The sequence below is a fragment of the Eleutherodactylus coqui genome, chromosome 2 (assembly GCF_035609145.1).
Source record: "Eleutherodactylus coqui strain aEleCoq1 chromosome 2, aEleCoq1.hap1, whole genome shotgun sequence".
NCBI lineage: Eukaryota > Metazoa > Chordata > Amphibia > Anura > Eleutherodactylidae > Eleutherodactylus > Eleutherodactylus coqui.
In genome coordinates this window covers 64,204,331-64,221,556 of record NC_089838.1, presented here as the reverse complement: position 1 = coordinate 64,221,556, position 17,226 = coordinate 64,204,331, and the positions used below count along the sequence as shown (strand labels likewise).

The window sequence follows — 17,226 nt, the reverse complement described above, 5'->3', positions numbered from 1 at the left end:
GCGAAAAAGCCACGAAAAACGCGCGGAAAACGCAGTTCAAAGTCAGTTTATTTACCTAAAATTATATTTTGTGCTGAAAAAACCCTCTTAACTACTGGCCACAAGTGATCCCGCTTACTTGTAATTTGCTGCCCACTGTCTGCTGTCAAGTGAAGTTTGTCTCTAGTTAAAGCGATAGCAAGACAGAATACAAGAAGTAGAGGAGGGTAATGACTCATATTGCCCAATGAGCTCTTTGGAGAGGGAATGAGGGAGAGAGATTTACACATACTTGAATGCTGGAGCTACTGGTAAGGTTAGAGCTACTGAAATCACATGTACACTGCTCAGTAGTTCTGTATAATACATGATGCCATTATGTATACCTGTGTGTATTAGAGAGAGCAGAATCAGCTGTTTTATCTATGTGCACACACCTAGACTCCTACTAGGTCATAGACAACTGATTTAGGTAAACAGCCTGTGGAGGGGAAAATGATGAAAAATGCCATATACAAGTCATATAATGACCTGATATTGTGTTACTCCTCATAATAATAATAATAATAAACTTTATTTGTACACTACCGTTCAAAAGTTTGGGGTCACATTGAAATGTCCTTATTTTTGAAGGAAAAGCACTGTACTTTTCAATGAAGATAACTTTAAACTAGTCCTAACTTTAAACAAATGCACTCTATACATTGCTAATGTGGTAAATGACTATTCTAGCTGCAAATGCCTGTTTTTTTGTGCAAAATCTACAAAGGTGAATAGAGGCCCATTTCCAGCAACTATCACTCCAGTGTTCTAATGGTACAATGTGTTTGCTCATTGGCTCAGAAGGCTAATTGATGATTAGAAAACCCTTGTGCAATCATGTTCACACATCTGAAAACAGTCTAGCTCGTTACAGAAGCTACAAAACTGACCTTCCTGTGAGCAGATTGAGTTTCTGAAGCATCACATTTGTGGGGTCAATTAAACGCTCAAAATGGCCAGAAAAAGAGAACTTTCATCTGAAACTCGACAGTCTATTCTTGTTCTTAGAAATGAAGGCTATTCCATGCGAGAAATTGCTAAGAAATTGAAGATTTCCTACAACGGTGTGTACTACTCCCTTCAGAGGACAGCACAAACAGGCTCTAACTAGAGTAGAAAAAGAAGTGGGAGGCCGCGTTGCACAACTAAGCAAGAAGATAAGCACATTAGAGTCTCTAGTTTGAGAAACAGACGCCTCACAGGTACCCAACTGGCATCTTCATTAAATAGTACCCGCAAAACACCAGTGTCAACATCTACAGTGAAGAGGCGGCTGCGGGATTTTGGGCTTCAGGGCAGAGTGGCAAAGAAAAAGCCATATCTGAGACTGGCCAATAAAAGAAAAAGATTAAGATGGGCAAAAGAACACAGACATTGGACAGAGGAAGACTGGAAAAAAGTGTTGTGGACGGATGAATCCAAGTTTGAGGTGTTTGGATCACAAAGAAGAACGTTTGTGAGACGCAGAACAAATGAAAAGATGCTGGAAGAATGCCTGACGCCATCTGTTAAGCATGGTGGAGGTAATGTGATGGTCTGGGGTTGCTTTGGTGCTGGTAAGGTGGGAGATTTGTACAGGGTAAAAGGGATTCTGAATAAGGAAGGCTATCACTCCATTTTGCAACGCCATGCCATACCCAGTGGACAGCGCTTGATTGGAACCAATTTCATCCTACAACAGGACAATGACCCTAAACACACCTCCAAATTGTGCAAGAACTATTTACAGCAGAAGCAGGCAGCTGGTATTCTATCGGTAATGGAGTGGCCAGCGCAGTCACCAGATCTGAACCCCATTGAGCTGTTGTGGGAGCAGCTTGACCGTATGGTACGCCAGAAGTGCCCATCCAACCAATCCAACTTGTGGGAGATGCTTCTAGAAGCGTGGGGTGCAATTTCACAAGCTTACCTCAACAAATTAACAGCTAGAATGTCAAAGGTGTGCAATGCTGTAATTGCTGCAAAAGGAGAATTCTTTGACGAAAGCAAAGTTTGATGTAAAAACAATGTTATTTCAAAAACAAATCATTATTTCTAACCTTGTCAATGTCTTGACTCTATTTTCTATTCATTTCACAACGCATGGTGGTGAATAAGTGTGACTTTTCATGGAAAACACAAAATTGTTTGGGTGACCCCAAACTTTTGAACGGTAGTGTATTGCGCCAACATATTCCGCAGCGCTTACAAAGACGGGGAATACAGAAGGACAAAAGTACAAACATTACAGACCCACGGTTACATAGTAATCAATTGATGGAAACAATAGGGGTGCGGGTCCTGCTCCAACGAGCTTACATACTACAGATAATGGGGTGATACAGAAGGTAAAGGGCTGGAGATGTGCGCGGTATGGAGAGGTGGAGAGTGAGGGAAGTATAAACACATGACAGCTTTTTCTGAAAAATTACCTGCAAATTTAGGCATGGTTAAAAAGCATTCTGTAAAATATAAAAAAATATATCAAGAGTAAGTATAAATCCTTGTATTGTCCTCCTCTGTCAGATTCTCCTTTACACCCAGTAATTTTCTACTTGTGTTTGATTCTAGGAAAGCTGGGTAACTAGCAATGTACTTTCTAAGCTGTCACTAAGTTTCCTCAGACACAACAAGGGCATGCTCTACTTTTTATGCAGAATACATCCCTGCTCTCAATTCATCTCATAACTAAGCAGATCTCGGAAAGTTGGGTGCCATGACCTGTGGCAATAAGCATGACTGTTATATGGGAAATAACACACATTTATAGCTTGATACAATGTTTCACGAGGACTATTCAAGTACTTTCATTGACTAGCGATTCATTTTTATTACATTTGGAAAATTGAAAACACAGTGAAAGTTTTCTGTGATTTTACATTGAGTTTACTAGAATAGTTACACATCACATTTATTATACCATATTCTAATACAGTCCAAATCCAGAGAAACATCTAATGTATTAATACAAAGAAAAAAAAAATATATATATATATATTTAATAGATAGGTTACAAAATCCATTCACTCTTCACTTTACCCCTTCCATTCAGGCAGAAGAGGGCAGAGTAAGAAATCTCCACCCTCTACACAGTGAGGAAATTGCAGTGAGTAGTTTGGTTGCTATGCATGTTAATGACTTTGCACCCTGGGCTGTAGGATCTGTTTTAAAAGAGGACAGGCAAGAAAGGAGAGCCTCACATTGGAGGTGGATTCTGTTAAGGCAGGACAGAGACTCGGAGCAAACCACCAGAGAATACTCAGGAGGGCACCCTGACCCCAACCACCACTGCAGCAACGACACAAGAGCAATAGGGACATGAAACCTTTTGTAGCAGCTTTTCTTCTGCTTCTCATAGCGGTGTGTACATTACACGTGGAAGGTGAGATTTGTTATCCTTTTAGTGATAGATAAAATCTACAGATGTAGCAGAGCTGAGTTTGTCAATGATCATTAAGATACCAAATTGCAAACTCAGCTCTATATATATATATATATATATATATATATATATATATATATATATATATATATATATATATATATATATATATATATATATATATATATATATACATATATATATATATATATATATAACTATATAGTCTGTATTGTTTGACTGGCCACCATAAAAATATTTTTTACTGTTTATTTAACATTTATTTGTTTATTTATTCTATATGCACCAAAGTGAGAAAAGTTTACACATGCTTTTAAATATTATTCCTTCTTTATTTTCCTTTGGAACTGCATTGCATTCTATCAATATTTGTCTAGTGTTCTGACATATGTAGGATTTCTGCTGAAAACATTGCAAAGTCTATTTTTTTTCTTCCTGCATTTATATCCTAATTCTTTTTGTCCAGGGTCAAAATGCAAGTGTTCCCGAAAGGGTCCAAAAATAAGATTAGGTGATGTGCAAAAGCTGGAAATTAAACCAAGACATCCCTACTGCGAGGAGAAGATGGTCATGTATGTCATTTCATTTACTTACAGTATTGATTTACTTTATATTACTTATAGAATAACAGAGCTGAATTCTGCATTTAACTCTTTGTATCATGAGAATGACTGGACTTTAAGTTAGGATTCTCAGCAGTCCTAAAACCAAATGCAACTCACTATCATTTCAGCCACATGACAGATGAAACTTTCTATACTTGACAAACTCAGCACTGCTGCATCTCACATAATTCTCCTATGTGGACTCATGCATATTATTTACAATGTCTTATCTATCAAGTATGCTATTTATGTAGTGCATGTGGTTAATCAGTATGCAAGGCAGTGATTATTATTATTATAAGTTGTTATGCCTCAGTAGGCTTGTAATATACAAAATGTATAGCTGTGTGGTTTAAATATCATAATTAAAATCACTCAGCAAATTTGTCTCATATAAAACCACAGATGAGTTGTACCAAATTACAAACTCAACCCTACTACATCTGTACAATGAGTGATTCAGTGCCTGACCTTATATTACAAGAATATATTGTGATGCTATACCTTTAGTGCATGTAAGGTCCACAATACTAGTGTATTAGTCCTGACATTGCTGGCTATCATCAAGTGCTGTTTGATAAGAGGATCATTGTACATGGTGGTATCTGCGGAGTGTGACAGGTGTTACAATGATCTCCGGTCTGTACAGCTTTCAGCTGGGAATAAAAAGAATGAATTGATACTTTGTATTTAGTGGCATTTATGTAACCGGTGGTCCATTCCAAATGCAAACCAACTAGCTGTTGAAATCCTTACTTTATACCTGCTTCTTCCTTCTCTGGTTACTTACTAGGAGTGGCAAACACTAGTTGCTCATGTTACAGACCTGGTAAGGGTTGTCATGCAGCTTTCCTGGACCCCCAAATGGTAATGCTGCCTAGTTATATAATGATACATTGCTCTCCCACATACAACTAGGCAAACTCTACATTCAGGAGTGTGGATTACAACCCCTGGGACAACAATGGGGGACCCTTCTCACAGGCAGGAATTAGACTGCAGGACGCATCCAAATCTACAGTCTAACTACAGATTTTGATGCTGACTTGCAGGCTAGGTTTTAATCTATTTTCAATTCCACATCAAAATCTGCAGGTAGCATGCAAATTGTGATGCAGCATATACTGTGGCTTTTGGTGCCTCCTGTGGTCCGATTCCAGCCCATGTGGAAGGTGCTTAATGGCTTGGATGCTGGTTACTAAGCAATTTCCCCAGAAGTAGATCTAACTCAGTGCTTTATAGAAGTTTAATAACTTTACAGCAGAAGATAATTAATTGTTTTGGGGTTTTTTGCTTTGAGTTTGAATTGCTGCACTTGTAAGGGCATATTGACTACACAGTATGGTGATGCGACTTGTAGAATACATGTGTGCAGCTTGGTTGGGTCTCATAATAGATCTAACTATTGTTTTTAGTGCTAAATGTATAGCTAGGTAGATATAGCAGGGCTGAGACTGTGAATATATTAGTGCTGAGCTTGAAATTCTGCCTATTATATTCCTTTCCTTTAAGCCTCAGTGCTCAAAAGAAACCGTTACGGATATTCGTTTTCAACAGCAGCCTTCATATATGCTCTATTAGGACTTATGGGACAGTAGAGAAGGATATATTGGTTTATGCAGAGCAGAGAGGAACTACAAAGAGCTTCTCTTGATGACTGTAGGTATTCGTGATTTATATGTCAGCCCACTTGTTTCAATAGTCAGTGGCTGTTCTCTGGGTAATAGCTGCTGATTGTCAGGGGGTCCCTGTGACCAGCCAGCTACTGAACAAAGCAGCTGTTGGACACCTCCGTGCAATCCCTGCTACCCTCTTACTCTCCATCCACCTATTTCTGCTTTCTTTTACTAGACTTGAATAACACTATTGGATCTTCACATTTCAAATATGTTATAGCAATGTGACCGGAAACTAAATAAAAAAGTTTAAAAAAAGCACAGACCCTCTTTAAATGAGGAGTTCAGATCAGCTGCAACAGTCTAAACATAGATAAATAATTCCAGCATCTTTATTCATGTACGTGATTATACACGCGAGGCCACCTTCACACCTGCGCTAAGGAGAGATTCGAGTTTCTGTTTTCATGCTCCATTATCAAAGCAGGTAAGTGGAACCCCTACCCAAATTGATTTGTCCTATGACAGAACTGACCCTGCGCAGATGTGAACATGCCCTAGCTAAATGGAATTGAGCAATGTCCAAAATGTATTTTAATGCACAGATGTAGTAGCGACGAGTTTGTCGTCTTGTGTTACTCACGTAAATATCGCAATAGAGATGTTAGTTCGCAATGAAAAATGAATCATTTTGGAGAATTAAATAAGGCAATAAAGATACTTTTCTTGTTATCATTACATTGATGTTACAGTAAACCTACACAGTTATGTGACAGATGTAGCAAAGTTTAAGTTGACAATTAACACGATAAGAAAAAGTTCTGTGTTACATTTTGTTTGCTCCTTCAATAGCTTTTCAATGGCTTAAAAAATAAGATAATGTGTCAGTGAGTTATCACAGGCAAGTTACATTTTGCTGCATCTGTAACTTAAAATGCCTTCATGTGAAGAGGTTAAATCTCTGCTGAAAATCCACTGTATAAATTGACATACTACGGATTTAAAATCCGCACAATGTGACAATTTTGCTGTGGATTCTGCACAGATTTTTTCCGCACTATATAGATGAGAGTTGTTAAACTCTCATCCACATGGCTTGAAATTTAAACTTTGCAGATTTTCTGTGTACCCCCTATGAACATACCCTTATGCTACCTAGACATGGGCGAGCGCGACATTGGGCCCAGAAACGCGACCTGATATCACTCTTGTCAAACTGCATTTACCCGCGGATGCAAGACAAAATCACCTTACATCACTTCTGTGAAAATCTGATCCTCTTACGCACGTTTCAGGCGAGATAGTAGATTGGAAGTGTTTCCTATTGATTTCAATGGGAAACCTCGAATCGCACTCAGATGCACATCGCATGGAATGCGAGAGGCATGCGATGTATTTAGGTCCCATTAAAATCGATGGGCGATGCGTTCTGAGGGAATGCCCAGAGATAGAACATGCCACTCTTTTTTCACTCGCCGCATTAAAGTGAGGGAAAACATCATGAGCTACTGTGATAAACGTGGTGCATATTCTCATTGTCTTATCTAAGTTTATACTGTTTATTAGAAAGCATTAAAAATCTGCCCAGGCGATTTTTAGAAAAATCCAGTTGCAGTTCTTCATGCATTTTTTGAGCCAATGCCAGAAGTGGATCCGGCAGGAGAGAGAAGTTTCTTTTTAAGCTTTGGTTTAAAAGACCGCATGGAAAAACTACCAAAAACTGCCACATTTTTCCAACAGTGCTGTATGTGAAGCCACCCAAAGGGTTGGTCCAGTTTTTGGTGATTTCAATAGATACTAGCTGTTCTTCAGTGGAGTGTCAATCTACATTCTAGCCTTAAAATGCCCTAACAGGCCATTCTGAAAAACAGTAGACAACCCATAGTCAACTATGCTATTCTGTCCAGCAGAAACGCCAAAAACAAATTGAAACCTGTTGTAATGGAAACCGAAGCTTGCAACATTTGTCTCCCTTTTAAGAATGAAAGACTATTGTTCCGTCCAGGGAATTTTCTGAGATTCAGATAGAACCTCAGAAAGGAAAGGTTGCATACACAGAAACGCTGTGTGGTCTCAGCTTTTTGAAACCATCAACTGCTGTGACCAATAGTTTTTGTGTTAAAGAAGACTTGTCACCTCTGGAGATTGAAACTCTTTCTTCTCTGCATGAAGTGTCTGCTTGTTTTATTTTATTTTATTTTATTTTTTTTGGGGGGGGGGATTTTATATTAAACAGCTTTTTGTCTTTTTTGTATGGGACATATATTTACACTGTCCTCTCAGCAGGCAGACATGGTACTGATTCTAGCTGGTAAGTTGATGCAGTGCTGATGCATCATGGAACTGCTAGGACAGCACAGAGGAAGAGAAAGCAGAGAGGAATCTATAACCAAGATGGTGTCTGATAAATATCAGGCTGCACTACATGGAAGTAAGTGCAAATATAATTAGGAGACATCCAGAGTGTGACAGACACTCAGGTGAGGGGTGCACTGCTGGAAAAATGTGTTTTCACTAGAGGGGCCCTTTAATTCTTTTATATCACTTTAGTTGCTCCTCTTTGTACCTTTTCTAACCCTTGTTCATCGGTTCTGTGAGCCCATGCTCAGAACTAAGATGCATAATCCAGATGAGGCTTCACAAATGCTTTTTAAAGTGTTAATATTATGTCCTTGTCCCATAAATTCATGGCCTTTTAAAATAAACCACAGTATCCTGGTGTCCTTAGAAACAGCTGATTGACCTTGCATGCTGTTATTTAATCTGTGATATGTAAGTACATCCAGATGCTTCTCAACAAGTGACTCTCCCAGTTTTACTCCCTTCTGTACCTGGCTTTTTTTGGCAGTTACAAAGAGATGAAAGGAACAGCAGCTGTCACTTCAATTATATGAAGAGGAAACTCCCAGCAGTTCGACCCTCACAAACCAGACACTTGTCTCTTATCTTGTGGATAGCGGATATCTTTAAATTTTCATATAACCATTTTAAAGGAGTTGTACTTTTTGTTTGAAGTGACAACAGATGAAATTGCATCCAAAACATGTCCTGCTCTTTGTCCAGTACTTCCATTAATGAGCTTTAGTGTGCAAGTTAAACGTAAACCTTTAGATCTTAATTAGTATCTCAGCAGTTTTCATGGTCAAGAATCCCCGAGGTCTTTGAGAATCCCATCCTACTTACCAAGTGATATAGCTGAACTGATGAGCATGTGAAAGATTAAAATATGATATAACGGTAAAAGATGGAGGAAAGCAACTAAATAATAAGACCTCTATTGCCTCTAGAGTGGGAGATATATGTTTTCTGGAATAATGAATCACATGTCACCATTTGGTAGTCTGAAGGACAAATCTAAGTTTAGAAGATTGCTAGAGGATGCTCCTTACCAATAGGGTTCATACCCCTGAATTTCACTTGAGCATAGAGCGGGGTTTATAAAATCTGTCTTACTGATTGCTATTGAAGAACTTAACCAGATGATTGACCTCAAACACCTAGGTATAGATTGGAAATCGACCATGGGAAATGTGTCACATTATTCTTCTCATAGAGTAAGCACAGTTTTTTGCTTTTGGTATCTTGTTATTGAGTGTCCCTTAATGTTCAGCTTGTTTCTTCTGGAAAAGTCAAAATGATCTCCCACTCAGCATTTACAGAATACCATGTACCTCAAATGTATTACCAAGAACGTTCTATCTACTACCGTCAATGTAACCACCAGGGTAACAGCCAGCTGCTATGGGCCAATCTCCACCAGGCAGGGAAAGAGAAAGTAAGAGGCGGAGACCCTAATAATGGTAACCTTTCCATTTTCTCTACTCGTTCCTGGTGGTGGTTAAATGAAATCAATGGTCATTTTTTAATCTCCTGCTTTCTATTTTCCCAGTTATAAATGGGACATTTGCAGATAACAGCTTGGAATTGTTCCCAAATACTGACTTTAGCGGAAGCACATGCACTAGACTCCACTGCATGCCCATCCAGTAATACCGAATCAAAACAAAGTGCCAATAATATACTTACGGTGTAGTTTGCCATGTTGTGATCTTTTGTGAGTTTCAATAATCTTGAAATTCAATTTACTGGGGACTAAAAACATCATTAACTGAAGTAGGAAAAATTAATGTTCTCTGGTCAGAAATATGTGGGCAGAGACTGACTGTAACGAAAGCGTGGAATGTCCTAATAATATAACATGTAATGTAGCAGCAATGGTGATCCACATGTTGCTGGAATGTGGGACTTGTTGGGATTTTGGCAAGAATAGTTCTGTTTCATAAGGATATTTTTGGAGAGCACCCATAAATTTCTATGTCTCAAACAAATGCCAATGGAGGGTGTTTTCATACATAGTTGACAGAAAAAGTCAGGATTCTTTTTTCTTCAGTATAGGGTAGTGTAGACTGCACAGATCTCTATAGGCAAAGGACCAGCAGACACTTGCATAGAATATAATAGCTTACGCCAAGGTCTATCAATCAAGGAACTGCGTTAATGATTTCCCATTGCTCGCAATTGCAGACATATAGAGTAGCATCATGCCTGCAGACCCTCTTAACAACTTGGTTGTTAGACCACACAGGGCCCACACACTGCTGCTATGGTGTTTAATACTTCATATACATTTTTTTACAGAATTGAAGTACTTCTTTTTGTTACAATGAAAGTAAATTACAGTGAAGGAGAAGACCACAGGGCCGCATTACAGTTAGGAAGTTATAAAGCTATTGGCCACATTTTCTTAGAAAATACACTTTAATCTATAAAATAAAAACAATCTAATATTACTATGGGTAAAAAAAAATAATTAGGTATTTCTGACAAAATGAATCTTGGCTCAGGCTTGAAAAGGAAAACCCTTTTGCAAATGAAGAATTGAAACTTTCCTATTAGGAAAATTGAGTTGTGCAATGCAATGGAATTCTAATAGTACATTAAACCATAAGGAAAATGAAAAACATGAGATATTGTTATTCACGGACTGACATTTATCCAAAATTACAGCACTGTGCAAAGGTTTTAGGCAGGTGTGGAAAAAATGCTGCAAAGTTAAATGCTTTCAAAAACAGAAGTGTTAAAAGTTTTTTTTTTTTGTCAATTAACAAAATACAAAGGGAATAAACAAAAGAGAAATTTTAATCAAATCAATATTCAGTGTGACCGCCCCTTACCTTCAAAACAGCATCAATTCTTCTATTTACATTTGTACACAGTTTTTGAAGCAACTCGGCAAGGAGGTTGTTTTAAACATATTGGAGATTTAAGCACTGATCTTCTGTGGATGTACGCCTGTTCAGATTCCTCTGTCTGACTGGATGATGTTGAAATCAGGGCTCTGTGGGGCCATAGTATCACTTCCAGGACTCCTTGTTCTTCTTTACACTGAAGATATTTGTTAAAGACATTAGCTGTATGTTTGGGGTTGTTGTCCTCAGCATAGAGTACATTATTAATCCTGACCAAATTGCCAACCCCATTTGTTGAAATCCAGCCCAAACTTGCAAGGAACCTCCACCGTGCCTCCCTGCTGCCTGCAGACACTCATTATTGTATCACTCTCAATCCCTTCAGCAAACAGACATGCCTTCTGTTATAACCAAATATTTCAAATTTTGACTCATCTGTCCAGAACACCTGCTGCCATTTTGCTACACCCCAGTTCCTATGCTTTTGTGCATACTAGAGTCACTTGGCCTGGTTTCTTCATTGAAGATATGGCTTTTTGGCCGCAACTCTTCCATGAAGACCTCTTCTGGCCAGACTTCTTCGAACAATTGATGGGTGTACTTGGATCCCACTGGTTTCTATCAGTTATGAGCCGATGGCCCTGCTGGACATTTTCCAATTTCAAAAGGGAGGTAAACTTGAGATGTTTTTATCTGCTGCACTAAGTTTCCTTGGTCAAACACTGCGTCTACAGTACTCAACATTGTCCACATTTTTTGTGCTTCTTCAAAAGAGATTGAACTGCACATCTTGAAAGCCCAGTCCGCTTTGACATCTTTGCTTGGGGGTTCTTGCCGATCAAGTATAACTGCCTTGTGTTTTGTTGCTGTGCCCAGAGCTTTTGTTTATTTTGTAGTAAGAAAATGACAAATTCTGGAGATGTTCTTGAGGTACAGATGAAATGAGCAAGCAAGTGATTGAACATAGGGAGTGAAGGAAAGATTGGAGTCAAATATGATCCCAAAATAGTCGGTGTGCTACCTAAGAGTTATGGTAGTACCATATACCGAAATGGAAACATCAGCATTAAGTAGTTACTGAAAGTCAACAGTGCAAAAAACAATAAGTTCAATCTTTTTTCTAGATGTTTGCTAGTAGCCAGTAGGAAATAATGAACTTCTCTACAGACAAAGGTAAGATTAAGTTATCAATGTATTTTCATAATGTTTAGGCTATATAAATATGTCAGCAAACGTAGGTGAGCTTCAGAGTCACAACTCATTAATCAGGGGTGTAGCTAAAGACTCATGGGCCTGGGTGCAGAACTGTATTTTGCCCCCCCCCCCACCCCAACTTCTCTTAACTGATTAATGCAGAGATATAACTGGAAGCTCCTGGGCAGCAATGCAAAATCTGTACCAGGGCCTCAACTATAAGGCTTTATTCATAGTACTGGGCTCCCTATGGGCCTTATGGGCCCCCTAAGGCTCCAGGGCCCAGGTGCAACCGTATCCCCTGCATCCGCTATAGTTATGCCAGTGCCTGGCAATGTATTAAAGGGGTTGTACAAGAATCACAAGTTAATCACTATCCACAGTATAACAAATAACTTGCTGATCAGCGGGGAACTTACCGCTAAGATCCCCACGATCCCAAGAACAGGAGTCCCATTTTCCCCCATCCTCTTCACTGCAGGCTTACTGCACACCCCACAGTCAGGAGGAGATTGACTCGAGTGCTAGTCACGCAAGCGCGCTGAGTGCTTCATTGATATCAGTGCGACTGTTGGACAGCAGCAAGCTCAGTCGGCTCCATTAAAATGAATTGAGTGCCAAGTGCACATGCCCGGCCAGCACTTCATTCTTTCTGATGTCACTCTGGGGCAAGAAGCTACCTCCTAGTGACAGGCAGAGGGGGACACGGGTTCCCTGTTCTTGAGGTCAGCGGGGATTTCAGTGGTGAAGGAATAATTTGTGATTGTGGTACAACCTGTTTACCTCTACAGCAGATTCATCAACTTCAGGAGAGCCTGGTTCACCGCTGGTCCAAACAGGCATTTCTTTTAAACACAGTAGCCTCTACGTAGGTGTGTCCTTTTTTGTAGAGGATTTTCCACCCATACCGAAAATTTACATTTTAATGTGAATTGCATCAAAAACTACACTTGCAAGATTGATAGTCATTTGCAAATAATGTAGATAAACTCCAGAAGTCAGACTATTCAGAACCTGGGCTTAACCACGATGGCAACAGATGCTCCCTCATAAGTCAAAGCAACCTTCATAGATAATTTCCCCTTAAAATAATGCAACAAACCAGTGACCAGTGTCTAAAATTATCTAATCATTTAGAATATTGATCCAGTGGAGTTAATAAAATATAAGAGACATTGCACTCAGTTCGGTTTGCGGTTCAGAACACCCTCTGAGCCTCTGATGAATTCTTTAATATGAAACATTATCCAAACACTTTGTACTAATTGACCGCTTTAACAAAACCCTGAAACCTGAGCTTAGATACAGAATGCTGGGCTAAAAAATGAATACGGAGCACAGACTGGCACTTCCTTTTAATTAGCAAGAAGAGAACGCTCTGTGTGAAAGTGGCAGGATTAAATACCTAATCAGATAATCCACATTTAGTCCAAGAAGTGCAAATTTATCAGCACATCTTGCGAATGAAAATTAATCACAGATTGTTTACCGAATAAATTGTGTTTGCAGTTTTTGTTCCGGTGCCAGGTCTTCCAAATGTTTAACTGCAGATGACCTACATTTTGTCAGGCACAGCTGGTATGCGTGCTTAGTTATCTTACTGCAGCCAAATTTATTTTTTAAAAGTACATTCGGGAATACATTTAAATCACTGATACTAAATGTTATTTCTAAACAATGCTTAAATTGACAACAGACATTATTAGCATGCTTATAGGTCACCAATAACTGCAAAGGTTAGACTCTCCTCATGCAGGCAGATCCTGTTATTTAGCTGAAAGCAGCAGGATCTGTGTCTAATTTACCCAACATGTGTGGTCCAGGAGGACAGAAGAGTCTATTTGGCATTAGGATTGAATATCTACTGTATGTCACAGGGATATATTGCATGTAATTTATCGACTAAGGCGTTAACCATACTTAAAAGTACCAAGAAAATAAATAAATTCACTTCTGAGAAGTTTTCTGCTAAATCATATAAATAATTCCGATGCAAACGGAAGAAAAACGCTTTTCACATGCGATTTACAGAGTTATCCTGCAAGTCAACATCTAAGTAGAGACATCCATTTCTGTTCAGATCTGTTTCACCTATTTGAACTGCAGCAAGCAAAATCTGCTTGAGGACATTTTTGGGTCAGTTTCACATGACGGTCATACTTTCATAACACCAGAAACAACAGAAGTTCTTTATTTAAATGGTCGAGAAGGTAATAAGAAGGAAATAAAAGATAGTAGGAGGTCGCCATATAGATGAGATCATCATTCAATCCCTCCAAAATAGTTGGTTTTGGCAGGTTTTATTCTCATGCATGTAGCCAGTACAAGAGTTTGCTTCATCAGAATTTTGTGGGTTTTCAGGTCCTGCATTCATATTATAGCTTTGTGAAACTGCCCTTACTAATATACTTTTGTTAAGGAAGAAAGTAGACTTCAGTCTATGCTCCATGTTTTCTCTGTGGACTGGTGGGTGTATTTGGCTAGGTTCATCTAAGTAACCTCACTCTTCTAAAGTGAGACATCGAAAATGGCACTTTAGAGACAATTCACCCAAATTATTGTGAATAGGTATGGCCAATTCTGACTGCCATTAAAGTCAATGAGAGTAAAAGTTGGTTTCACTAATTTGCTCTCCAGAAGTTCCCAATGCAGACAAAGCTCCCCAAATTGTATAGGAATACAGCCACACATCTGGGGAAGATTTTGCTCCTCCCAAAAATTGGTCAAAATAGTGTACAGTGGTGTAGAGGTCAATCGTAGCACAAGGGTGTTCCTGAAACAAAAGAAGACCCACATAAAGTCTTCTAGATCAAAAATTGTGCCAGGGTAGACAGCATTTGCGCTGCTTGTTTTAAAACTAATGTCATAAAGTTTGCAAAGGACAAATTCTCCTAGGTGAACAGAACAGCCAAGCACGGGCCTTCTCCAAGGAAAAACAGTAGTACAGCTTCCCGAAGAGTGACCCCAGACACAGGGCATACGTTGAGGATCTAGGAGGGCAAGATGGCGGCTTGTCATGGCGGCACTTACCATGCTCCCTCCTGGAGGGATGCATGTAGTCTCAGCCAGGGTAGTGCTGGGTCTCTTCCAGACACCCGTTGGAGAGGGATATTCAAAAACTTGCGAACAGATATGTGGGTTGTCATGGGTGATGCCACTATTCCGTTACCCACCAGAAAGACCCTCAGCGGTAAATAAATGAGCTACAGACTTGTATAACGTACCTCAGATTTCTAGGAACGATCAGGGCCTGGCAAAACTTTACTTCTCGTCAAACACTGGGTGAAACGTACAGATTACACAGGACAGATGTGCAGGACAACAATAATCTACTTTGGTACCTCTACACGCTGATCCCAGGGCATAGGATGGCCATGTAGGACAGCAGAATTTTAGTACCTCTACAAGGTGATCCCAAAGTACAGGACGCCCGCATAGGTAAACAGAATTTTAGTACCTCTACACAGTGAACCCAAAGTACAGGATGGCTGCGTAGGAAAACAGCACAAGAGTCCCACTGCATGGGGGCTGGGCCTTCATTCACCACCAACATGCTCACGCTTTCTCTCTTTTGGGACTCTCAATCCTCCATGGTCACTGGCACACAGAAGATCAGGAACTGCTGTTCCTCCTCCATTCTTCACCACATGGGAGTTGAAAGTACCCCCATGTAGCTGGAACTCTCTCTGACTGAATCTCTATCTCCGTAATGGACTCTCTACCACACCCAAAACACTCATACTTATAGACAACGTGGATCACATGACAGGACATAACTGATACATTGCAAACATCCCCCAGTCTCTTGCAAACATTTAACTCGTCATTTGCTGCATCTGTGCAATACACATAACAGAATGACAAGACACTTTTGCACAGCGCACCTACAAAAGATATGACATGTATGACATTATGGAGGGGTCCAGAAATGGATATACTGGGCCACTACAGTAGAGCTGCAGCTGTTTCTTGTGCTTTAGAAAATTTTCATTTTGTGAGGAGGAGGCAACATGGCAGAAGTAGATAGAGGAGAGCAGCAGCAGTTTCACCACCTTCAGAACAACAGCATCTTGAGGGCATAGGGTGCTCCTCATGAAAACATGAGAGCTGTAGTTCCATATTTTCATATTGACATATTTTTCACTTGAAGTAGGCGGAGGAAACATGTTGGAAGCAGGAGAAGCAGTGCAGCAGCAGCATCACCAGCAGAAACAGCAACTGTAAAATAGCAACTGTTATCAACTTCTGATAACACACAATCATCGGGGCAGATAAGTACCTCTAAGCATTCTGTGCAAGTTTTGGCCACTCATCCAGCTTAGACATCTAGAAGTCAAGGGGCCAATGCCATGTCTAAGTAGATCCAACATGGGACATACGCTTGGGCCATCATGGATAAGTGCTGCTTGTGACTGTGAGTCCTACCCTATGCTGTTGCTGCAGACTAGATGGGGTTAAAAAAAACTATGCCACACCTCTGTTAGACTTCCACTGCCACCAGCAATGATGCTGCTCTGTTGGCTTCATGCTCATCTGAGAGGCAGAATTGTAATCCAACGTAGCTTAGTCATCAATTGCGGAGCCGAGGCCTAAAGTAGTTGTGCCATTGCCTCTACACAAAACTGCCGGTCTGTACTCAGAGGCTACGGCATGAACAGGGAGGGAGATGGAGGAAGAAGAAGCTATAGAGGTGAAAGAGAGAGAGGATGAGGCTGACTCTGTACCCTGTGGCCCAGGTGGGCTCTCCAAGGCAGCGGGTGGTGGGAGTTTGCGTGTATGTTCATACAAGTTGTGTTGAGGTTGTTTACATTCTTGCTGCATTTTAAACGCCTATTGCAGATCTTACAGATGACCCCTCTTCTGTCATCATGCACGATTTTAAAGAATGCCCACGCTGCACAAGTCTTGTGGTCAGAATTCATTGTGGGCCTGATGTTGCTGCTGCTGTGACTAGTAGTAGCTGTGGGTTGCGGAACTGCCCTTTTGTTTTTCTGCAACATACTCGCTGTCTTGACAGGATGCTGCCCTGCAATGTCCACCTCTTCCTCCTCCTCCTGTGAGCTGCTATGATTACTTTCCTTGCCTCTCAATTTTTGATTGAGTACTTCATCCACCTATTCTACCACCTCTCCCTTTTCATCGTCCTTTTCCTCCTGAGCGGACTTTACGTCACAGTGAGCACCGGGAGCTGGCATCCTGAGTACACATTGCCTGTGGAG

General features: G+C 40.1%; 1 protein-coding gene across 1 annotated transcript in view; it reads left to right on the top strand.

Annotated features, from left to right (window-relative positions):
- Window positions 1–3,149: 3,149 nt before the first annotated feature.
- The window catches only part of CXCL14 (C-X-C motif chemokine ligand 14), a 38,664-nt gene continuing 24,587 nt past the window's right edge, over window positions 3,150–17,226 (top strand). Inside the window, exons 1-2 of the mRNA XM_066591065.1 lie at window positions 3,150–3,382; window positions 3,870–3,975. Of these exons, the coding sequence (XP_066447162.1) occupies window positions 3,319–3,382; window positions 3,870–3,975 (170 nt within the window). The 5' untranslated portion in view covers window positions 3,150–3,318. The remainder of the gene's footprint in view (window positions 3,383–3,869; window positions 3,976–17,226) is intronic.